This window comes from Amaranthus tricolor, chromosome 1 (genome assembly GCF_026212465.1).
Source record: "Amaranthus tricolor cultivar Red isolate AtriRed21 chromosome 1, ASM2621246v1, whole genome shotgun sequence".
NCBI lineage: Eukaryota > Viridiplantae > Streptophyta > Magnoliopsida > Caryophyllales > Amaranthaceae > Amaranthus > Amaranthus tricolor.
In genome coordinates, this window is record NC_080047.1 from 18,988,373 (window position 1) to 19,013,445 (window position 25,073).

At 32.2% G+C, this 25,073-nt stretch overlaps 1 protein-coding gene across 12 annotated transcripts; it reads right to left on the bottom strand.

The window, feature by feature from the left end:
* Positions 1-4,994: 4,994 nt before the first annotated feature.
* LOC130807966 (flowering time control protein FPA-like) lies at positions 4,995-24,998 on the bottom strand. 12 transcript variants are annotated; one of them, XM_057673942.1, is made up of 11 exons: positions 24,736-24,998; positions 21,438-21,520; positions 21,162-21,248; positions 19,671-19,916; positions 19,171-19,296; positions 18,390-18,635; positions 18,154-18,285; positions 17,117-18,072; positions 13,034-14,076; positions 12,757-12,949; positions 4,999-5,242 (listed from the first exon to the last, which is right to left on the bottom strand). In XM_057673942.1, the coding sequence occupies exons 5-10, from the start codon at positions 19,273-19,275 to the stop codon at positions 12,774-12,776; spliced, it is 2,658 nt and encodes an 885-aa protein (XP_057529925.1). In that variant the 5' UTR covers positions 19,276-19,296; positions 19,671-19,916; positions 21,162-21,248; positions 21,438-21,520; positions 24,736-24,998; the 3' UTR covers positions 4,999-5,242; positions 12,757-12,773. The 12 variants fall into 12 exon arrangements, with proteins under 12 accessions (XP_057529538.1, XP_057529469.1, XP_057529796.1 ...); XM_057673813.1 differs by lacking the exon at positions 21,438-21,520 and having other exon boundaries at positions 4,998-5,242; positions 12,761-12,949; positions 24,736-24,969; XM_057673907.1 differs by lacking the exon at positions 4,999-5,242 and having other exon boundaries at positions 6,987-12,949.
* Positions 24,999-25,073: the final 75 nt, after the last annotated feature.

Below are 25,073 nucleotides of genomic sequence, written 5' to 3' on the forward strand. Positions count from 1 at the left end.
TTATGCCAAAACCAGTCCATCACAGCTCTAAAAGATTAAACTAAAGGGATCGGGAAAGAGATGTTCACAAAAGACCAAAACCCTTGAGACCAAGGACACTCAACAATCAAGTGTTTAAGATTATCCTCCTTACCACGTCGACGACAAAGAATATAATTGGACACCCCTTTTACACTAAGATTAACGCCATGAGGAATAATGTCCCAATAAGGCCACCAAGAGAATTCACAAACCTTAGGAGACACCTTTAATTTCCATAGTCTGCGCCAAATAGGATCAAGACCCGAAGAGCAAGACGACTCGACATTAAGTGATAAAGCATGAGAGTAAGCATCTTTTACACGAAAAACCCCATCACCACTAAGAACCCAACATAACTTATCTTCGACATCACGACAACTGATAGGAATGCTAAGAACTTTATCAGCCTCAAGAGGAAGAAAAGTCGCACGCACCAAATCAGTCCTCCACACCTTTCTGCCCTGATCAATGAAAATATCAAGGGTAACATCGCCTAGATAGTCACGTCTAGGGTAAATAACATGCCCCGAGCCAGGCTCATCAAGCCAATAGTCAGTCCACACTCGGATACACTTCCTATTACCCACCTTCCATCGGACACCATGGCCCAAATACTACGCCATCCAAAACTAGGATAATGACAGATCTTGGCACCCCAAATATCACTGTGAGGAAAGTAGCGGGCTTTAAAAATCCTAGCATTCAAAGAATCCTTACGAGAGTGCAATCTCCAAAATTGCTTAGCTAACATCGCCTGGTTGAAAATCTCAAAATTTCTAAACCCAACCAACAAACTTAGAGCAACACAACAAATCCCAAGATTTCCAGCAAATACCCCGCTTATCCTTAGTAAAACCCCACCAAAAACGACGAATCAAACCACTAATATACTTGCATAACCCAATCGGGAGTTTAAAGTAGCTCATAGCATAAATGGGGATAGCCTGAATAACCGACTTAATTAAGACTTCCTTCCCAGCCCTAGAAAGCAGTTTTTCTTTCCACCCCTACAACTTTTTCCATACCCAATCATGTAAAGCGGTAAAAGAGATCTTCTTTGATTTATCAAAAATAGTAGGAAGCCCCAAATATTTACCGTAAGTTTTTAAAAATTCTATAAAGTTGATATTTAGAAAATATATATTGAGAAGAATATCAAAATTGCACATGAATATGTTTTTTCATATAGATCGGTGAGAGTTCATAGTCAAAGTTAGACACTTAAATTCGTATATTCTATTTGAGAAAAACATATAATAACAGAGGGAGTATTTTTAAAATTGATTAAATTTTAGTTATTGGAAAAATTGAGATGATTAAATTTATGGACTAGATTTATAGGCTAGAAAAACCTTAAATTAAATATTTCAGAAAGTTAATGAATCTGTAAATTTGTATGAAAAGTATTATTTGTAAAATATCGTGATATCAAATTATCATAATTATGGCTATTATTATATAATTAATGAAATACTTTCACTTGTAGGATTATGTGTGATTTGTTATTATTCTATTAATTAAAATAGTGTGGAATTATATAATATTTGTTTAAAAGCAATAATTTTGATATCAGAAGTGATATTAGAATATTTTCAATTAATTGTCATACAATTAAACAATTATGTTGTTAAATGACAAACAACAGTGTTATAGGGTTTTGTTGAATGCAACAATAATATTGTTTCTCCAAATCTTAAGTGAAATTCTTACTTTTAGAATATGCTCTGCAAATAAAAGAAAATTTCATATTTATAATATTTCATATAAAAATATTTTAACAATATAATTACATCCAAAATTTGTGGTTTATTTGAAAAATAAATTTATAACAATAAATATACTTTAAAGTACTAGTGTAAGATCTTAATACATCAAAACTAAATTTTTGCCTTAATAAATGACAAAACATAATTTGTGGGTTTTCCAAATTGAGTAAATTTTAATCTTGAATGATTATATTAATTTAATATCTTCTATCGTGTGTATGTATAAGGATATTTCATATGTTAGCAACGTGTTTTTAAGAAACGCGAGTGATAGCTTTTTTAAAGATTTTTCCACATAATAGCAACAAGTTTAGACATTTATCAATTGCATAGCCTTATTGCTCTAATTTGCAGTCTTGTAAAAATCTATCGATGTGGGGATTGAAGACATCAACACCCTTAAATGTTGTAATAATCATGAAGAGTGCTTAATAGAAATTAGGATTTCCAATTCAAATACCAACCCATTAAGACTTTACAACAAATGTATATTTTGCACCTTTTTTTGTTGGATAACAATCAAAATCAAAGAAACAATTAAAAACCCTAATTTTTTCGCATATAAATAAACTCAAAAAAGTTAAATTTATGAAAGATTATCTCAAATTGCAGAAAACAAGTGTGTGAATCCCAACAACAACCCAAAATTAGATAGAAGTTTAAGGAGTGAGGAAGAGTGGTTTGATGCCTTCGCGGAACTTCGAAAGACTTTGTAGACAAAGTCTTTTAAAAAGTGGACTTAACAGTTACTTTAACATTTTTTGCTTATTAATGCTACTAAAAACATAAGTAGACAAATTTAATGCTATGTTGTGGAAAAATCGTAAAAAAAAAAAAAAGCTACCATGATTTTTAAAAACATGTGGCTACCATATAAAATTTCGTTTGAATTTATTTTGAAAATAATAAGTCTAATTTACATAAGTTATACTTTTAAAATAGTTGTGCTAAAAATCAAAAAGTTATTTTTCTACATCCATTAAAACTAAGTAAATATCGAAACATAATTATTTCCATAATAAATAAATGACAGAAAAACTAACTTGATTGAAATATCGAAACATAATTATTTCCATAATAAGTAAATGACAGAAAAACTAACTTGATTGAAATATCGAAACATAATTATTTCCATAATAAATAAATGACAGAAAAACTAACTTGAAAGATTCAATCATTTTTATTTTATTAGTGTACAAATTCGTGTAATGCACAGTTTTTTAGCATCGACATATATAAACATATGATATTAAGAAAATAAAGACAGAGATATTACGTAGTAAAAACACTCAATTTTGACAGTCATATGTATAAATTAACTGTGTAATTTTGAAAATTTTCAACAATATATTATGTAGTATATTATATTCTCTAATTTACTCAATTTAACTATAACTCTTTCGGAAATCTGGTCTAAACGAGTACTTATTCGCCTATTTTTCGTATGTAGACCGAAAAAGATATTTAAAGTCGTTTTTACCATCATAACGATGATTTTCAAAAAACGGACGTCGCGATTATCCTTATAGAGTAACTCTTTTGAAAATCCAATTGAAACAAGTACTAATTCGTCTATTTCGTGACACGTAGACCTAAAAAGATATTTGACGTCGTTTTTACTCATCATAATGATATTTGTTCGAAACGACGTTAAATATCTTTTTCGGTCTACGTGCCAGAAAATAGGCGCTAGTATTAGTTTTGACCGAATTTCCGAAAGAGTTATCCCATGAGGGTAATCGTGACGTCCTTTTTTTAAATATCGTTATAATGGGTTAAAACGACGTTAAATATCTTTTTCTATTTATGTGTCTTGAAATAGGTGAATTAGTACTATTTTCGACCGAATTTTCGAAAGAGTTATCCCATAAGACTAATCTCGACATGCGTTTTTTGAAAAAAAAAATATCATTATTATGGATAAAAACGACATTAAAGTACTAAAACACAAGTGTATTATTGGTAATTTAAAAAGTCAAAAGTGATTAGGGAAGGTCAACAAAAGTCAAAGAAGATTAGTAATGGTCAGCGGTCGTTTAAGCTTGTTAATGGCCATTTAGGTTCGTTAACAGTCATCGGCCTGATTGGTGTAGACTTTGACTTTAGAAGCAGTAATTCACAAAAAGAAAAAATTTTAAAATCGTAATTTGCAAAAACCCTAAATTTAAAGGCTATAATTCGAAAATTACTCGAAATAAAATAATAAATTTAGAATTTACTAATATGAAAGCAATTTCTAATATAAATTCAAAAAGTCATTTTGGATGTTTGTTGCCCTCGTATCCGTTGCATTACGTTGCGGCCATCGTTCGTTGTGTGTTCAGTCAGGCAACAACGAAGATTTAGATGTTCAGTGTAATTGTACATTTTCTCCATTGTGCAATTGAGATTTTATTTATGCTACGTTTGAAAATGGTAATTATAGTTGGAAATTTAAAATTAATTCAAATTTATTATTTAGAAAATTAAAAGTTTTCAATTTTGAATTTAAATCAAATTCTACCATTATTTTTAAAGTACTTACTAAAGTTGAAAAATTTAAGAATAATTTCTCAAACCTTGTCATACTCAAATTATCCATTCATAATTTCATAATTGAAAATCTACAATTTGAAATGAAATGCTTAATTTGAGACACAACATTATTTCTTTTTACCTAAAAAATGATACAGTTAAGAATTTATGTTTAATGAACTTCAGTTAAGAATTTATGTTTGACTAACTTTAGATTAGGTGGTTAAATTGAGAGGTATTCCAAGGTCACATGGTTTAATCATAGAATAATTAGATCTTATTGCTCAATGGATAGAGCATATGTATGTAGAGCAAAAGATTTGGATTTAACTTTTACCGGGCGAAGGTATTAGCTGGGGGTTTCTTAATTGCACATATCCATCCGAACTCTGCGCTGTGCGGATTATTGAGATTGTCCTTTACCTTTTTTAATTCAATTTATTTAGGATAATAATTAGTGAATCTTATGACGATACTTTGAATATTCTGGTTGATCTCCTTTATCCTAGATTTGTTAAATATTGTTATGAGATTTTTTTTACCAAATTTTTTTATTAAGAATAATGAGTCAAGCTGTGTGACTAGTCCTACTTTATAAATATATTTTTTATATTTCTAATATATGCAATTTAAAAACTTAAAAGACCAATTTCAAAACATTAAAGTCCAATTTAAAAATTTAAAAAACCAACTTTAAAGTTTATAATATCCATTTAATACTTGAATGAAATTTACCTAACGTGAAAAGCAAAAGATGGTAAATGTAATACACAATAATAATGCAAGAGAAAAAAAGCACTACTCATAAATTTTTGAAAAAACATACTTCTACAAGGAAAAAAAACAGTTCCAAGTAGTTGTTGCTTCTTAAGCGTAAAACTGGATAACGTGGTTCAGCCAAGCTTCATGATTCTGCTGCATCAACTGCTCACAGAAGCCACCTGAAATAATCACAAATTTACACTTTTCTATTATAAATATTATTATATTATATTATAATATATTAGAATTTGGCAAATATAAAAAAAAATAAAAATACTACACATTAAAATTCTATTATTCTTTTTGATAAATAATAACCATATAAATATGTATTTTACTTTTATTTTTTATTATTATATAGAGATTTCTTTTGAGTTGTAATTGTTGTATTACCAATTCGTTAAATTCTTAAGTACAAGGAATTTATGTCATGTCTCCTAATATAAAATCTATTTTTATTAAGTGGTCTTGAACATATACTTGAACTGTTTAGGGAAATTGTTATCACTTAAGTTTATGATGAGTTTTATCCATCACATTTTAATCATTTATTATATAAAAACTAAAAAGTGAAGTAATTTCAAAAAAAATAAAAAAAAAAAAAGAAAAAAGAAAAATAAAATAAAAATTGAAGTACTTATATAGAGCAACAAAAATCACTGTCATGTTTTTTTAGTTATAAAATTAGATATTCTTACTGACCATAACAATATTGAAGTGACTTGAATCGTTTCAACTCTTAAAATGTTTAATTAACATAAATCAATTCAATTTATCCCAAAAAGTACAAAGCTCAAATTTTAGTGACAAGTCATCAAAAAAAGTTTATTTGATCGTGGTAATATTAAAAGCTAATATTTGCCTACAAGTAATTAAAAAGTTGAATCCATTTGATTTCATGCCACATAGATATAAAAAAAAATATTTTCGTTATTTAAAAGTTGTTTTCATTTGTCATTTTTAATTGTTTTATTTACTATTTTTATAAATAATCTTTCTATTTATATCATAGTATCACATATTTTGAAAATTTTGAATAGATTAATCCTATTCATCCTTATTTTCCATATTTTAATAAAACTTATAATTACCACATACCTCTATTTACTTAATTTTACTTCATTCCTTCCACTATATTTACTACATTTAAATAACGCCCATAATCGAAATGTAGCAAGTATTTTAGAACGGAGGAAGTAACATTTTTATACTCCATCCGTTCCTTAATAAAGTTCCCACAACAAATGTACATAAGAATTAAGAAAAACAGAATTCTTAAGATAGTAAATATATATTATTTTATTGACTAATAAATTTGATGAAAAAAAGTGAAGACCATAAGCATTAAAAAAATATAAAAAAAGTTTATGGGAAAAAATATAAGAAATACAATTAATAAAAAAATATTTTTATAAAATTTGTGGAAAATATGTAAGAACTATAAAAAATATTAAAATGTTAAAATTTATGGAAAATATATGGGGACCAAAAGAAATATAAAAATGAATTTAGTGGAAAATATGTAAGGACCATAATATTATTAAAACATTAAAATGAAAATAACCTTGTTTAAACAACGTTATTTTTGTCAAAAGGTTGTGATATGAATAAAAAGTTTCTTTATAAAAACAACAAATAGAACACTCTAATATGGCAAACGGATCTTTAGAAAACAAAGGGAATATTTTATATGATCTCCACATATTTCTCATTAACTTTATAAAAAAAATTTAATAATTACAGTCACTATATTTTTTCTAGTAACTTTTGAAAATATTTTTAATGTTTATGATCCCATTTTTGCTCTATTAAATTTATTATTTAAATAATTTCTTAACCATTTAAGAGATTCCATTTATCTTAATTCTCATGAACAATCCTTACAAAAACTTTTTTAAAGAAAAGAAAATATCATTTAATAAAAAAAATTCAACGCATGTTATGTACATTTTCCCCTTACAACCAATTGATTGAAACAAACTACAAAATTATGTGTTTCTAATAAATGTATTTTATTTTTTATTTTAAATTATTCGATTAAATTATTATCATATTTATTTTTAAAAATGATTCAATTACTTTAACAAGTTTCATTTTCTTTTATTTCTAAATATTTCATTAGTTTAATTTATTATACCACCTTTGCAAAGCTAACTGAAACGGAGTAAGTAGTTCTATTATTTATGTTGTTATTTTTTGTTGCAAAATGAAAGACCTTAAAATTCACTCCATTTATTTTGCTTAGATTGGCTTTAGCTGGAGCCTAGTCGAAGTCGAGCATCGATCACAATTTTTTTTTAAGATATCTTATTGTTTCCATTCCAAATGTCCTATCAATCAAAATCTAATGCGGTGTAATACTCATTACTTTTTATTTTAATTTATCTCATTTATTTTGTATTTTTTTTATTATAGTTTTACTTTCTTTCTTTTAATCTCATTAATGAATTTATTATCTCTTTTTATCTTAGCCACTTATTTTTATTGTCCATTTATTTTTCTATTACTCTCCCAACTCAATTCCTCTTACCACTAAATTTCACCAAAAATTATTTGTGTGCATTCCATAGGGACAGAAGGGATATCAAATAACAATCATATATTGTTATAAGATTTTTTGATATAAATTGATATGTCATCTCATCATCATCATCCTACCCAGTGTATCCCGCTCATAGAAAAACTATGGACAGGGTCTGGGGAGGAAAGAACGGCGGCAACTCATATCCATAATGGAGAGCGCGGCCAAAGGAGTTCCCCGGCTCAAGAAAGATATATAAATTGATCTGTCACATTTGATAAAAAAATTGGTAATATTTTTTCGTACGTAAATGAACATATATCAATTACAAAACTAACTATTGACTTAATCCGATATTAACCTTATCAATACTTGTTAGTAACCAATAACTACTCAAAAAATAAAGCTCGAACCTAATTTGTGCCCAAAAAAACTGAACTAATTTTAGATCGATGACAACCTGAGCTTGATTGACACTAGACTCCAATTTTAACTGGGAACGAACCAGTGCGAAATCGATAACGCAAATAATCGTTAAAACAGCCGTGACAAACATATTTGACCTGAACATGACACATCGCGGCATACAACAAAAATTAACAAATTCAAAATTCAACCAAATTGAATGACCTCCATCCAAAATCGACCAAATAACCCACGTATATACCTCTAATATTACTATAACCATTGAACGTTACTTATTCTTGTTGAATATAATCAACCATTATATCATATATTAAAAATTAGTAAAGGGTCATGGTCGTCCTTTGAATACCGTGTTATAATCTAACTGTTGCTTATCGCAGTTATAACCAATGTTCATTAAAAAAGACCATTTTTATCACACCCCGTTTGATAATCAGTACTAAATAGTTGAAATAGCAATGATTTATGGTATAAATTTCAAGATATGTATTATGTCATTCTTATGTTAATGAAAATTTAATCATAGAAAGGTTTTTTATGCATTATTTATTATTACCACCTAATAGCCCATATTTAAATGGTAATGCATTGAAATAAATTTTGTAATGAAGTTAAAAGAAAGTAATAATGACAATTAAACTTATCAACAAATGTTTCAACCAAATTATATTAATTTTTCATGGGAAATTCCACATGGTAGTATCCAGTTTTCATAAAACGTCAGTTGTAGCATTTTTGTAAGATTTTTCCACATGATAGCATCTAGTTTATACATTATCTAGCTGTCGTAGCATTTTCCATTAAATTCTTGTTAATTTCTATTTAATTCATCATTTTGTTTAATTTTTCCACATGGTTGCATGTAGTTTTTGCTCTCAAATGTTTAATTCACCATTTTAACGTTTAATTCACCGATTAATTTATCAACGCCCTTAAATGTTGTGACGATTACATTGATATGTATTAGTGCTTGAAATGCACCTTTTGAACTTATGAAATGCACCTTTTGAACTTTATAATGCCAATAATTTAAATGAAAATAAAATTGTTACAACATTTAAGAGCGTTAATAAATTAATCGGTGAATTAAACGTTAATTGGTGAATTAAACATTTGAGAGCAAAAATTGGATGCAGACATGTAGAAAAATCTTACAAAATAATAAATTAAACAGAAATTAATAAGAATTTAACGGAAAATGCTACGGCAGTTAGATAGTGCATAAACTGGATGCTAACATGTGGAAAAAAATTACAAAAGTGTTACCACTGGCGTTTTATAAAAACTAGATACTACCATGTAGAATTTCCCATTTTTCATTACCATTCCTGCCATTTGGTATCGATTTCCTTACGGGCCATCAAAACTTTGCCTATCCATGAGATTTAGCATATGGACATATTGTTTGTGAATAATTGATAATATTCATACTTTACCAATTCTAATTATTAAGATCAGCTAGTTTCTGGAGAGACAAATCTAAAGTCCGGCCTAATAATGATTAATGTCTACTTACCGTATTCTTAATGTCTATTTAAATTATCCTTAATGCTTACTTACCGTATTCTTAATGTCTTTTTAAATTATCCTTAATGCTTACTTACCATATTCTTAATGCATAATTTCAATATTTTAAAACGTCTACTTATATCATTTTTAATGACTACTTACAATATCATAAAAAACATATGATAGACTAACCTAATTAAAGATGGTCTCTTACAAGAATGTGTAATAAGATTATGTGACCGAAAAACATTACTTGTAGGAGTTTCCAGTATATTTTGCATGATTTGTTGGGGGAGAATTTCGAATTTTAAAATCGAACATTCATAGTCTTTGTTCAAATCAAACATATATTTAAATCAACCAAATGAAACCGTTTCTTAGAATATGCCATTTTTAGTTCAAAATTCATCAATTTTCAATAAATATTGATACTAGTCGAGTTGTACGTAAAAGGCCACAAGACCCACTTTTGCATCTAAAAAATGTAAAAATTAGAATTAAAATAGCCCACAATTCAACCGACTAACATAGTGGTGTTGTAGCGTGTCTGGGACAAGGCTAACTCAACCTCCAAAAATACCCATGCCCATTATACTTTTAGCCATATTTATAATATTGGTCCATTCTTATTCTTAATAAGTATTAGAAAGCATACATACTATCACTGTCTTTTATGAAAATATTTAAACCCCTTAATGATGCATTCTCTTTAATAAGTAGTTAATTAGTTTTGTCAACGAGTATTTTGTAAATATTTCATTTGTGATTTTAGCATTTATATTTATGAATTAATTTTGTCTTACATTATGTTCCGTACTCAATTCATATTTTGTAAAGAATGAAGGTCGATGGTTGAAGTTAACTCATGTCCGTCCGGCATCCTAAAATTGATGTTTTCTCGTTGTAATTGAAAATTGCAATCTTAGCAGGTGGACAGTAAATAGAGGACAGTAATTGGAACAAAGGGAAAGCAAACTGTTTTATCAGAATTGAAGAAATTGGAATTTACAAAACCCATATGTTATATACAAATTATTACATCTAGAAATTGGAAAGATTTCAATATTCCAGATCAGTTTTTACTGGGCATACATTTACCCCATATTGTTAAAAACATTTTAATATAATTTGGCCCATATCTCTAATTAAGTTATAGACAGCTGATAAGTAAAGACAAACCCAAGCTTATTTTCCAGACTTTTTTTTTAACCTTCAGTTTTCTAGTAAAAACTAATCCTGAAGAACTACAAAGAATCAAGACCACTGAAATACACTCCCACCCAAATTGTTACCAACTATACCCAACAATATGGCACACATATTGCGCTACTTATCTCATTAATTCCCCACATTCACAAATTCTTGTATGAGACGGTTTCACCATGAGACACACCCATACTTGGGCTAAATAGTCTACTAAAAGAAACTATTAGCTTGTGGGTTTCTTGTTTTGATGTTGTCTCATCGTGAGATGGCCTCATACAAGAGGGATTGTTCCACATTAGCTTAGCCCTAGTAGTTATTTCTAACACTCAATTGAGTTTAGGTTTGTCCAGTGAGGAAAATGTTTCAAAAAATTATCTCCAAGGGAGCGTTTGGTATGTAGGAATGGAAATTGAAGGATAAAAAAGTGGGATTGAGATTCAAAACTAATAGTTGGGAATTGTTAAAATAAACCCAATCTGTTGTTTGACATGTTAATGGGAATAATTAGATTTGTTTTATCTCTTTTTTGGTAGGTGGGAATAAAATTAGGAATAAAATAAAAATTTACCTATTCACCCTTTTTAAAAATAATTTGAGAACTGTAATATCTCTTTATTGATTTGTAAAATTTTACAATTTACAAGGGCATAAATATCTTTTATAATTTACAATTTCCCCAATTCCCACCAATCTAATACCAACACCCCCTTGTTAATAAAGTCATGGAATTGACCAAGAATAACTCATTCCCAATCCTAATTTTAATTACATTCCCATAAACCAAACATGGGATATCCGTATTTAAGAATTTTTAATCCCATTCCCACCCTTTACTCCCTCCTACAAAACACACCCCAATTCCGAAACACAAAACAGCGTGCATCATTTGCAGACAATTAATTAGAAATAGACCAGTCTTACTAGTTAGAGGGTAAACAATAGAGTAGCAATCTAAGAATAAAAGTGAACAGAAAACATGAAAGTCATAAAGAGCTACTAATGCTTTTTTTCAACAAGAAAGACCAAAATGCAGATTGCAGAGGCAGATTATGACAATATTGCATAGACCAGGTCACCCAAGCATCAGAAAAAGTAAACACAGAAGGCAAACCAAGGAGAAGTGATCAAATTTTGACACAGGTAAAATGAATGGCAAATATGCAGAAATACACTCAAATCTAAGGTATCCAGTATCCACAGACCACAAGGATGTCATTGGTGTTTTTAGTCAAACCATTTTCATTTTTTTACAACCCTAGATATCTTGAAAACTTGGTTTGGCTTTTTATTTTCTGTTCATATCAATATTGACTCAAAGGATAGCGCTAGACCAGTAAAACATTAACCCGACTGAAAAGATTGACCCGTGACATGAAAAATGACAATTGCCAACCCGAAAATACAGGAAAATTTGGGTCAAACACGACCGTAACTTGAGCCCAGCCGCTTTGACTTGTTTTCTTGAATTTTCCAACTTTTTCAGTTTCATATAATCATTTTAAGTTTCAATTCACTACATTTTATTCAATTTATATACTTTCAAGTCAACATTATTTTATAGCCAATCAGCATATTGGTCCTGTTTATAAAAAATATATCCTATGGAAACAAAAAGAAAGTTGGGATATATATTTTGGAAAAAATCTTGCAAGAAGTTTTAAACAACTCTTGACACATGGGGTTAACCCGTACCCGACCCTGAATCTGACCCGAAAAGCACCTGACCGGAAATGACCAGAACCTTAAACCTGTCCACCCAACTGTTACTGTTAAAACAGGTCTACCCATCACCAACACCCACCAAAATGGAAAAGATCAATGATCATACATAACATAACACTCATGATGCAACTCAAGCAACAACTAGCCACCATCCACCAAAATGATAAAGATCAAAGATAGGACATAACACTAATGATGCAACTCAAGTAAAAAAAATTGCATAATAAACCTTCAGTGAGCTAAACAGCACTGCACACAGAACTGCATGTTATCAGGCAAAATACCATAAGTTAGTAGAAAGATACCTACCTACCAAAGAGGAAAGTTCACTGCTGATTTCCCATGTGAGAATTTCCCTGCTGTAGTTGTGGCTGCTGCTTGATTTGAAAAAGAAGGTTGGCAGCAAACTGTAAAGTAGATCGATAACGTTCCTCCACATCCGATGTGCCTTGACCAACTCCAGACGGCAATGTCTGAGTTCTTTGGGGTGATTTCTGCAATTCTGCATTCATATTCCCAGTTGAGGTTGGCGATATGATATCTGAACGGGAAAGATTAGCAACACTAACTTGACTGGAGTATAAACCTGGATCAGGATTCTGCCGAGTATCACCTATTTCATAAGACCCAAGATGTGTTCCATGCACCATCCCATAGCTCTTCTCAATATTACGTGGAGACTCTGTGGAATAAGGCTGCATACTATTCTGCATTGACGGTACATACTGTTGATTCTGAGCAGCAATTGAGTGGACTGCAAGAGGCCTGGAACAGTCAAGTTCCTGCTCTTGGAGGTTATATGCAGGATTATGCAATTGCGTATTTGCTGGAAAAGGGTGGCTGGACACATATGAATCAAAATTCGCATTAGGATACCCTTGAACCCCTAACTGTTGAGATTGCACATTTGGATCCACTTGAAACTGTTGGTTCCAGCCCTGCGAGAAAGCACCCTTTTCATTTGTTACAGCAGGTGAAGAAAGCCCTATTGTGGAAGCAATAGATCTCGGCTGACCGCTTTGAGTGACTGAAGATTGAGAATTGGCTGGCATAAGTGCTTGAAGTGTAGCAATAAGCTCAGGTGTAATTGTCACAGCAGGTCGTGATGTTGAAGAGACACCTTCATAAGACTGATCTCGTGAAACAGATGCTTTTGGGAAGGATGTTTTTGAATGCATACCTGCATTCTCATGTAAAGCTCTATGATAATCCACGTGAATAGCCAATTCCTTCTCAGAAGTGCCATACTCATGCTTAGGAGGACCAAGCTGGGAATCCGTTTGTTGAACAGGAGGGTTGGGCTGATGTACCATCTGAGGTACAGATGGACCACCAGGGAGTTGCTGAGGCAACTTAAGCACTACACCATATAATCGCTCACGTCCGGCCACTTTTAAAACATCTGTCAAGAAATCTGATGGTGGAACCAAGAATAATGTGGTTCCATCATCTAATTTAGCCACACCCGCACGGTTATTTGAACCAAGATATTGTAAGAATTCTGTATAATTAGCAAAATCCTCTTCACGATCAGGCAAGAAAAATACAATATCAAACCCAATAGCACCAGCATAGTGCTTTGCTAACATGTCAAGCCCGGTTTTCGCACAGCAATTGACAATTTCTGGTCTGCAAGGATGGAATGTGTCCGTTAGCAGCATGGAATAAAAACTCCCCCGTTACATTACGTAACGCCCGTTATATCACATGTTTGAAAGTTGACGCGACGTTAAATCCCGTTATATAACGATGCATGAAATTTCACGGTCAATACGCCACGTTGACCGTTATACGTGTAACGCCCGTTATTTTACCGTTATAACGGTATTTCACCGTCACAACGTTATTTGTCTTCCCGCTAAAATGTTATTAATACCCATTAACTTTAATAATTACGATTACTTAAATTATAGTTACTCATAATTTTAGTCGATAAATAAAATAATTAACTAATAACTATTAAGTTAATTAATAATACACTAAAACAATCTCAAATATTGCAATTATAATAGCTAATGTGATTTTTTTTTTCAAAAATCACACCGTATTAGTCGCGATTCGCGTTATTTCTCCGTTATAGCCGTTTCCCGCAACACCGCGACCGTTTCCGCAAACGCATCCACGACAGCGATTTTTTTCCATGGTTAGCAGAGAAATAATCTAGATATCACATTCACGAAGATAGTAAACACAGCAGTCTCGCAATTGACGATGCACAAACCAATTGTGTTGTCATTTGCGACACCAGTTATTAATTTGAAACAAAATAAGGGAAAAATTATTAAGGAACACATCTAAAGCACATTGTATCAAAGAAAGGGAAAAGTAAACAGCAATTCAATACTGTCTTCATTCCCCAAAGTCAAGTGCTTTGTCCTTTTTTCAAGGTGAACCACTCATTGATAAAATACCTCTAAGAAAAAACACCAAATGAAAGATAGTCAGACTCATAAATCTCAAAGATACACGGTCCTGAAACATTGACAAAATAAGAAATAATATGTTATTAAAGCATGATCAAAACACGTCACAAAAACAATTTAAACATACACCGACGAGCAAATAAAAATACAATGTGTCAGATGATAACTACTCGCTCCGTCCCATTAGATTTGCACCTCTTTGAAAGAGGTGTAAACATTAATTTGCAGTGGCGTCAAGAAATGAGTGGATGAGGTTAAAAGAGAGAATGAATTTTGTGGGTGAAATTAAAAAAGAGTGGTGGCAGCGACGAAACTTGAACAAAATTTTGGGGGGCGAAGTTAACAAAAAAATTTTGAATTCAACTAAAATAGTCAATCAATACAACCAAAAATCATAACGTAAATTTGAATCAAAGTAAAGCTCGACGCTCTTTTAATACTTTAAAATCATCTATAATTTCATTGGCAATATTTGTCTTTGCTATTTGTCTCTCAATGTATATCACTATACTATCAACAAGAAAGTTCTCGCCCACTTTGTTACGAAGTCTAGTGTTCACTATCTTCATTGCCGAAAAGGCTCTTTCCGTGGTAGCAGTGGATGAAATTAGAAGAGTTAAAATATATGGATGAGATTAAAGCAAAGTAGTGGGTCATTGTCCAAAAATAAAAATTATGCAAAAATAAGTGGGACAGACCAAGATGACAATTAATGCAAAATGAGTGGGATGAAGGGAGTAATAATTACTCAGCTACAACACATGGCGCTTACACTACTTTATGCTTCAATTAACCAATTTTAATTCTACCCAGTTCCCAATTCTCCAATTTCTAATTCAATTGCTACCCAAAACACCAAAAGTAAAAGCTAACACGTCATATGTAGTCTTTAATCTCTTTATTCCTCTTTGAATCTTCTTTCTCCCATTCTTCTATTCCTTTCCATAGCCATTTGCATGGTAGCTACTGTTTCTGCTATAACTCTCTTCTTATCAAACACTTTGTATTTCATCCTTTCAGGTATATATTCATTCAATTAGGGATTAGGATTTTGTTTAATCGTTGATAAAATGACATTTGTATACTAAAAACTTTGTCGAAAATCTCGCGGGGGGCGGGGGGGGGGGGGGGGGGTCAAAGCCCCTAGCCGCCCCTTTAAGTTTCGCCCCTGAGTGGTGGGACCATTACCAAAAAGGAAAAGGGAGGATAGGAAGTAGGACAACTCAAAATAGAACTTAGGTGCAAATTAAAGTAGTTATCAAGCAGTTGAACATAGAAAAGAATCATTTGTGGTGCTTGAATGGATGCTTCACTCCTTCCAATCCATGATAGTTGTACTTTTATTTTGTGACAACCTAGTATGCTAACAAACTAAATCTATCCAAGACTCAGAAAAACAATAGATATCAATCAGATATTAGATCCATAGATATCCCCTGTTCTATTCCTTACCTCACAAAATTACTCAATAACTCCACCATCACTAGCTAGTCAATTGGTCTCACCCTTACTCAAGTCAGCCACAGAATGAACAGAAATTCCCCAACAATTCTTCAATAACACATCTCCCTAACACGCAATACTTTGTAGATCAACCATCACTAAGACCTCAGTCTTAGCACTATTCACAGCCACCACAGATGCATCATAAATCACATGTAAAAAACATTTCTTTAATACCAGTATACTACCACTCCCATAACTAAAAGCACATCATTCACTCAAATAATCAGAAGTTCCATTAAATACTAGCGTCAAGCATGCCACAATTCTATCAAAAATCCTACAGTTTGCTACAACATAACTTGTATTTATTATTTATACGATGTGTTGCCTCTCATCCAGGTTCAAAGAAATGACCCGTTATCAGAAATTTGTAATCCAACTAGGAAATTGAAAGATTTCAGTAAATCATTTAATTTTCAGTTGCAGCAAGATAAGTTATTCCTACCTAGGCTCCAAAGATCTCTAAAATCATCATACAAAATTGAAGAGCAGTAACCTAATAACTATTGAAATAACATGACGGTTAACCTAATAACTACCGAAACAATATGATGGTTCTCAAAGAACTCTCTATTTTTTGAAGACATAAGCACGAAAATCAACCACTGTCAGCACACAAAACAAACATTCAACATCACATTCCAACAAACTCGTATCAAAAACAAAGCTAATAGAAGTATTGGAGATTTAAAAATTAAAGTAAAGCGAGAAATCTCCACTTATAGGATAGAAATTCTTACAGTTCAAATTCTAATCCTTTTCCCATAGGAACGCATCGAGCATGGCAGACATGATTACCACCCTTGGAAATGACACCATGCCAAATAAGATCCCCACTAGAACGTTCCATAACATTTCCTAAACTCAATCCATTATCAACCTGAGGTCTAGATAATGGTGCTCCCATGAATTGACCAGCACTATAAGGTTCATCAGCACTTCCATTACATTCACCACCTTTTCCTACTATGTTCGGGTCCTGAAACGAGGTCAGGCCCTCTATTCTAGGCCTCTTTGATTCCCTAGGAAGCTGATTTGGATCTAGAACATCCCACCCTCTTGTCTTATGGGATGCCATTCCAGGTAAGATTGGAGATGGAAGCAATCCAGCAGCAGAATGAGATAATTTTCTCTGGTTAAAGGAAACAATTGAAGTCAGCTCTGACATGGAAGAAAGCAAGTTGGGATCATGAAAATCTGGGGAGGGCAACAGTGGATCCAAACTCCCTCTTGACCCAAATGGTCTCAGCACACAAGGTGGTCCAAGCAAACTATTAGATGGTGGTCCATAAAAATTATTTGGCGGCATCGCAAAATTTGAATCAAACATATCCAAAGGTAGTCTGAAAGGAAGATCATTTCCGAATATATCTGGTCTTTGCCCCCTAAATGTAGGATATGGTTGTCCGAATTCATTTCCAGGAGCTAAATCACTGTTGGAGAACATTATAGAAATTCGAGGATCATTAAATAGTCTTCCATGCAAGGCCTCCTTAGCACGCCTTGCTTCATCCACACTTCTGAAGTCCACAAAAGCATAATGTCTTGAAGGGAAACATTTGATATTTTCAATCTCCCCATACAGGATCATTGCATTATGTAGCATTTCTTCATCAATGATAACAGAAGCAGGATACCCAACCCACAAAACCTTACTGGGATGATCTCCTTTACGTCCTCCCAAAGGTTGAGATGGCTGAAAAAAACTTATAAACTTATCATTTTAGGAATCAAGAGAGGCTCAAAAATAATATTTCAAAGCAAATAATGTGTATACCATCAATATCTTATGCCCGGAAGAAGTGGACTCGCGATAATTCCTCATCATGTCAGGATTGATCCATGATGGACCAAGGCAACCCATATCTTTGAATTGCGCACTCCCCATATCACGTAAATCAGATTGTTCCTAATGTTAATGGAGAAAAAGGCCAAAATGATAAGGGCAAGCTAAATGACAATACTCATGATTTACATGAAAGCTTTAGTAGAAACCCATAAAAAATTACTTACCCTCTTAACAGGTTGGGATCTCTGAAAATCAACACGTATGCGATCAACACCAATCTGTGAGCCATTCAAATTCTTCACAGCAGCTAAAGCATCTTCCAAGCTCACAAAGTCAGCAATTGCAGTATTTCGATCTCTATTGAATTTTAACGCCTCAATTCTACCAAATTTACAAAGCTCTTTCTCTAGCCTTTCCCTGGTGACTGATGAGCTGAATCCGCCAATCCATACATGTTTGGAGGGCTTGGCCTAAAATTCCCAAGTCTACTATGAAACCCAAGCACATAACAGCATAGATATGTACAAGAAATATATAAAAGCAGAATACTTATTCATCAAATATGATTTTCTAGCAAAGCCACAAAGTGACAAAACACTAACAGAACAGTAACACATCTAGGAATAGTAGCAAGAGAAAAATAAGCTTACAGGATGTCAAGACTCAGGAATGGCATGATTTGTAAAACACAGATATATGAATTAAGACTTTTCAATGCATCTATTTGTGACTGATGATGACTAAAGACCAACTGATTCACAAATAAAGCATGAAAACCAAACCTAGGAAGAAATTCTCCTTATCTACCAACTCCCTGCCCCGATAGTTCTCTTGTCTTCCTCGTTAAATTTCATTTACATCTATTTCACTGATTAGATTAACAAACAACGAAATCATGACAATAAAATAAGCATCTCTCCTCTATGCACAACCCAAATATATAACTGACAGCTTATAATTTTAGCAGCAAGAAAACTCACAGATCAATGCCACAAATCGAAATACCTGCAATCTCTTGTGTCCAGAATAAGTGGGCTCAGGATAACCCCTAATGACATCTGCATTCATCCACAAAGGATCACCCACATTTCTGAAATAAGCACTCCCCATAAAATGGAAATCTGATTGTTCCTGTTTTTGGAAAACCGAGGCCAAAACAAAATGGTCAGGACATCAAGAAACACATGTAGATAGAGAATGGCAATACAAGAAAATATTATGCCAGCTTTAAATCATAAAATTTCTGTGTATTTATACAAGTCCAGTGAAACAAATAACATAGAGCAATGCAAAATAACATTATAGGAAAAAAAATAAAGAAGCCCGACAACCAACTTAATTTTAAACAAGGAGAAGGAAAAGCAGCAAAGCTAGAAGGGAACTCAGCGCCCATGATTCAAGCAGTGACAAAATGAGATCGCCCTATGCTCTATATCCAATTCCCAGTTTTGGAATGCAATATCAATTCTAAAAGCTTCTTTAAAACCTTGCAAGTAATTACTTACCCTCTTAGCAGGATAAGACCTCAGAAAATCAACACGTATGCAATCATCACCAATTTGAAATCCATTTAAATTCTTCACTGCAGCTGAGGCATCTTCCAACCTGGCAAAGTCAACAAGTGCAGAATTCCGATCTCTAAAGAACTTAAACTCCTCAATTTTACCAAATTTACTCAACACTTCTTCTAGCTTTTCTCTAGCGACTGATGAGCCACATCCGCCAACCCAAACATGCTTGGAGGGCTTAGCCTGCAATTTCAAGGTTTACAATGAAATTCTACACACATAAGGAGGCACAAACATGCACAAAGAAATAAATACTATGCCATAAAATTTATACTAAAAACACAACATTTTTTAATAAATATGATGATCCAATAAAACAACTTACTGAGCGCTAACAGGTCTTAAAACATTAGGAAGGCACAGATGATGCTAATAGTAATCATGTCATAGGCTGCATGTCAGAATAACCAGCTAAAATATGATTCAAAACCTCTTTAGTACATATATGAAACTGTTAATGGTAGCTATTAATGACCAAGTAAGTAAATTGCTTTAAAAAATTGCATGTACCTAAAAATTTGAAACCAATAATCTTTTAGAGATCAAAGCCTTAAGCTTGCTAAAAAAAAATTATAAAAAAAAAAAAATTTAGAGAACAAATCAAGCTTTAGAGGCTTATCAAGCTGTAACTCTCATTATTATAAGCCATCCAAAACAATATTCTAACACATCAAAATTGGAGAATTCACTGTCATAGCAGATTTTTACTTCACATCAGTAGCATTGGGGGGAAAGTCACTGGTTAAGAACTTCCAGTGAGCAGTAGCCAGTAGTTATCATGCAACATTTACTCCCTCAAGCAGCATTAGAGAAGTTCATTTGAGTAAGATAAATGGAATGCTGGATCCTTAAAACAAGCTATCTTGGATGAATACCTCTTCCCTTCGTATCCAACAGAAAGAATACTAAAAATTTGATCCTTTCACTACTCTACTACATTTATCAATGAGGCATTTGCTTAAAGAGAATATATATTTCTCTTTCCAAGAGATCCAAACAGTTGACGATTTCTATCCAATGTTACTCAAGCTTTGGTTCGTATCAAGTAATCGTACAACTAAACTACACTAAATCGCAAAATTAAAGACTCTATAGTTAAACTACACTAAATCGCAAACATCTAATTGCAATCAGGGAAAATATCCCGCAAAATTTAAGAATACAAATTACAACAAAATCACTAAATTTTGTTCACGAGTAGGAGAGAAATCAAAAGAACGAACCGGTTTGGCAAACTCAATTTTAATGGTACAACCATTAATTAAAAGGCGTTAAAGAGAATATTTAGCGGTAGCAGCATCTTCAATACGCTTAAAGTAAACGAATGCATAACTTCTAGCCATAACAAGTGATTCCATCAAGTAATCCATGTTTATCGAATAACTGTGCTAAATCAGATTCCGTAACACCAAGAGGTAAATTTCCTACCTGAAGGTGTATCCATTTCGGTATTGTACTTCATCTTCGTCGGCATTAACTGGATTGAAAGGCCGTTGATTCGAGATTTCAGAAACCCTAGAAATCGAGTAAAATTTAGGGTTTGTAACTGAGATTGAGATAGATGCTAAAAGAACGAGACATAGATAAAAGGGAAAGATATTAAGATTTGGCAAGAGAAACAAAAGGATGAAAGAACAAGAATATGTGTGCGCGAAGAATAGACATAGAAGAAAAAAGTAAAAAGTTAGGGTTCAGATGTCAGACCTTCAGGCTGTTTATATGAAACGACGATAAGTTGGTGATCGCCTATCCCACTACTCTCCAATCCTCCTATAGTCCTCTCCTCTCTGTACGCATACCGTTCAGCCCGTTAGACCGGGTGTCCCCTTCTTTCAAATGGATGAGTGGATAGGGCATGAATAAAAGAATCTCATTTGATTTTAGCATATTTATCGAGAAAATTATTAAAGTCTTGATATCTTTAATTGTGCAGAATTAAATTAAAAATTATAAAAAATTAATATTAATAATTTTCTGTTGAGACCAATCAAATAAGATGTCACTTTATATTTTAACTTATAGATAGATTAAAAATGAAATACAAGTTAAGAGTAAACTGTAAATAGTGTCGAAAAAACTAAATGGAACAAAGATAATGAAAGGGAAGGAGTACTCACGGCAAGTTTGCCTATTGACTTGTGGAGTATAGTTCATAGAGAGGACTTTTTCGCTTATATGGGAAAAATAAAGTCATACAAAACATTGCAGACCTCTATGTAGGTATGGAATCAAATAAGTGCTAAATTATAGAGGAGAAGGAAAGTTGAGGAAGATTTTCCTAGAGCTAATACTAATCATATCCATGTTATATTAGCCTTGATTGACCTTGAACCAATCATAGAGCATGTAGTTAAGAAGAGTTAGTACACTTGTCCAATAGGGAGGTATCATATACCTGCTTAGCTTGAGGATGAGCCTAGTGACGACCTAAGTAGTAATATGTCCGATCTTGGGGAGAATCTCAGGTAGGACTTCGAAGAGGATCATGAGGAGAACCTTGAGAAAGAGGTTATGGATGAGCCTAATGATGGAGTTTAGAAAGGGAATTATGTCTGAGAGCGACGACGATATAGAGTTAAAATCTCTAGTACCTTGACTAATTATTTTGAGTGATTTAGAGGGAGAGAATAATATGATCTTAAGCTATTGGTGTCAATCCTTCTATTCGACTTTCGATGATGATTTCGATGAAGATAACTCAATAGATGATGTTGACTTTGTGATGGACTGGTATGTGGATCGTCGAGACAAACTCAATGCTATAGCTTAGTTTTAAATATCATGTTTTCTTTGAGTTATTACCATTGTTATATTTTTTATTAGTGAGCACACATGCGTTCCTTGTGAAGTTTTATATCACGATGAACGAACTTTTGAACTTAAGGTTGTTCTTTATGGGAGTTTAATAAGGATCATTATTGTTATTAAAAAATTAATAATTATTTTCATTTGTGTAAATTTTTAAATATTATGCGGAAAGGCTGATACTTAATGTTTGAGTTCACTCATATTTATGAACTATGGCTTAATTTACTAACAATATGTTATAAAGTGAACGCATGAGTAGCATAGAAATGGTAGCTTTTTTTTTATTGAATATAACACTTGCATAGTTGGAACAAGATCTGATGTATTGGATACTCTAGTAATCTCAGACTTTTTTTATTGTGTAGAACCTTAAAACGACTTTAGTATCACGAATGGCCAAAGTTGTTAGGATCGGAATTCTACGCAAGACCGAAATCATCGGGTAGGATCGGATCGATGGATCGAATCGTAGAATCAACCGATTCTACAAATTTGCAGAAATAACAAGTTGTATTATGACCATGTTTTTATTTGATCAGTTTTCAATATAAAAAACACTAACAACACATACACTTTCTTAAAATTTTGCTTAAATTTTAAAAAGATATACATCTTACTTGTTTAATGTTGTTTTGAATATGTTTTCTATATGAAATGACAAAAAATATATAATATAGCACTACTCATAATATATTTAGAACACATACACAACAAGGATATAATAATAAATCATAGTCAACAAATTAGAACAAAGATATTGTTGAACATTTAGTGTAAAATAATCCTAAGTAAATAATCACCAAGTACTACAAATAGTAGTGGGACAAAATGTATTAAAAATACAAGGTCCAAAAGGAGTTCAAAGGATATGACAAAAGAAAAATTGGAAAACCGAGTCAGCAAGAAAAGCCGAGTCGACTTTCCAGGTATGGGACCTAAAGCCGACCCGGCTTTAGGTGTTGGAATCAACATTTTGTCCAGCGCGAAAAGCCGACTCGGCTTTTTGTTCTGATCATACCGTTGTGACTTTACGTTTTCTTCGAATTAAATGCATTGGAATCCTTCTCTTACTCCATATCAAATTTGATGTTACAAAGGCTTAATGAGGAAGAATAATGCTCATGAATACCTTAGTTATAATGGTATTGATTGGTGGTCATTAAGGTTGATCATCAATGGGTGATTGATTGTGCCATGACCCTTGATTATACTTGAACTAGTATAAATAGGGCTTGGGGAAGGATGCTAAATACACCTAATTTTTGAATTCTTGTCCTTGCTTTTTCAATTACTTGTGCTCTCTCAAAAAGAGTTATAAACTTCTTGTTAGAATTTTTCCAAAGTTTATAATTCACCAAACATTTTGTTATTAAGTGACATACCCTAAGTACTAAGAGTGTGTTGTATTGTTTGTATCTCTTTGTGAATTTCCAAGTCAAAACCCAAGTACCTTTGTGGGGGAAATATCACAAAAATAAAGTGATTACGCGCCTACAATAAGTATCCAGTTTCCGGGTAACGGTTGTCGTTACAAAGATAATCTTCAAGTTTGTTCTTAGTGTATTCTTGTAAGTTTTATTTTAGCCATCAACAAAGGAAAATACAAATTCCCAATTTGTAATTTGTATTTTGTATTATTACTTTGTAACAGATACTAGTTAAAAAACAATGTCAAAATACAAGTTTCAAATTAATCGAAATACATAAATTAATAACATGTTAAAGATTTCAAATTCACTTAAATGTACATTTTATCATATTCTTGCTTTTCTTTTCTGTCCCTGCAAAAACTTGCAAACCCATCAAAACCCACCTCATTTTCCCCTCAATTTACCCAAATTATACAAATGAATTCCATGATTTCTACCTCAAAATCTGGAAATATTCAATCCAAACCGCCCCAAAAGTCAGTAATATACAAAGTTGACGAACTAAAAAGTTTGGAATAAGGTTCGAAGACCTAAACAAGATTAGAGCATACAAATCATCATACAAATTAACAAATCATCAAAACAATATTCAAATCAGGGTTGAATAATCATCATACAAAATCATCATCAAATTTCAAAATCATACAAGATTCGAAATTCGAATTAGAGTTGAAGACCTAAACAATATTCGAATCCCACAATAGAAAATAAAAATCAGAAAATAAAAATCGAATTTCACAAGATTCAAGCATGAAAATCAGAACCTGAGACCTAATTCGAGCAAATAAAAAGCGAAGCCTGATTCGAGCAGCAGCAGCACAGGAATGAAAGTAGAAATCTGAAGCTGATGAAGTCTTGAAGATGTTGAATTTCGAGCAACAGCACCGTATGAATGAGACTTGAAGATGGAGCTGCCGTTTTGGGGGAAAAGAAGGAAGGAATGCAGGTAAAGGGAAAATTGATTACAATAATTAGGGGTTTTTTGGGGGGGTTTACAACAGGTCAGGCCCAATTTAAGACTAAAGCAAAAAAAATGAAATAAATAAGCGAATTAAAAAAAAATTAAAAAAAATAAAAAACATGAAATAAGTGAATCTTTTCC

Excerpts from the sequence above, each read along its gene's own strand:
- LOC130807966 (XM_057673555.1), bottom strand. The coding sequence starts at position 19,275 with ATGGGGAGTGCTTATTTCAGAAATGTGGGTGATCCTTTGTGGATGAAT. Across the intron at positions 18,073-18,153 it reads CCGGGCATAAGATATTGATG|CCATCTCAACCTTTGGGAGG; the intron begins GTATACACATTA and ends AGTTTTTTTCAG. Across the intron at positions 14,077-17,116 it reads AAAGGATTAGAATTTGAACT|ACCAGAAATTGTCAATTGCT; the intron begins GTAAGAATTTCT and ends CCATCCTTGCAG.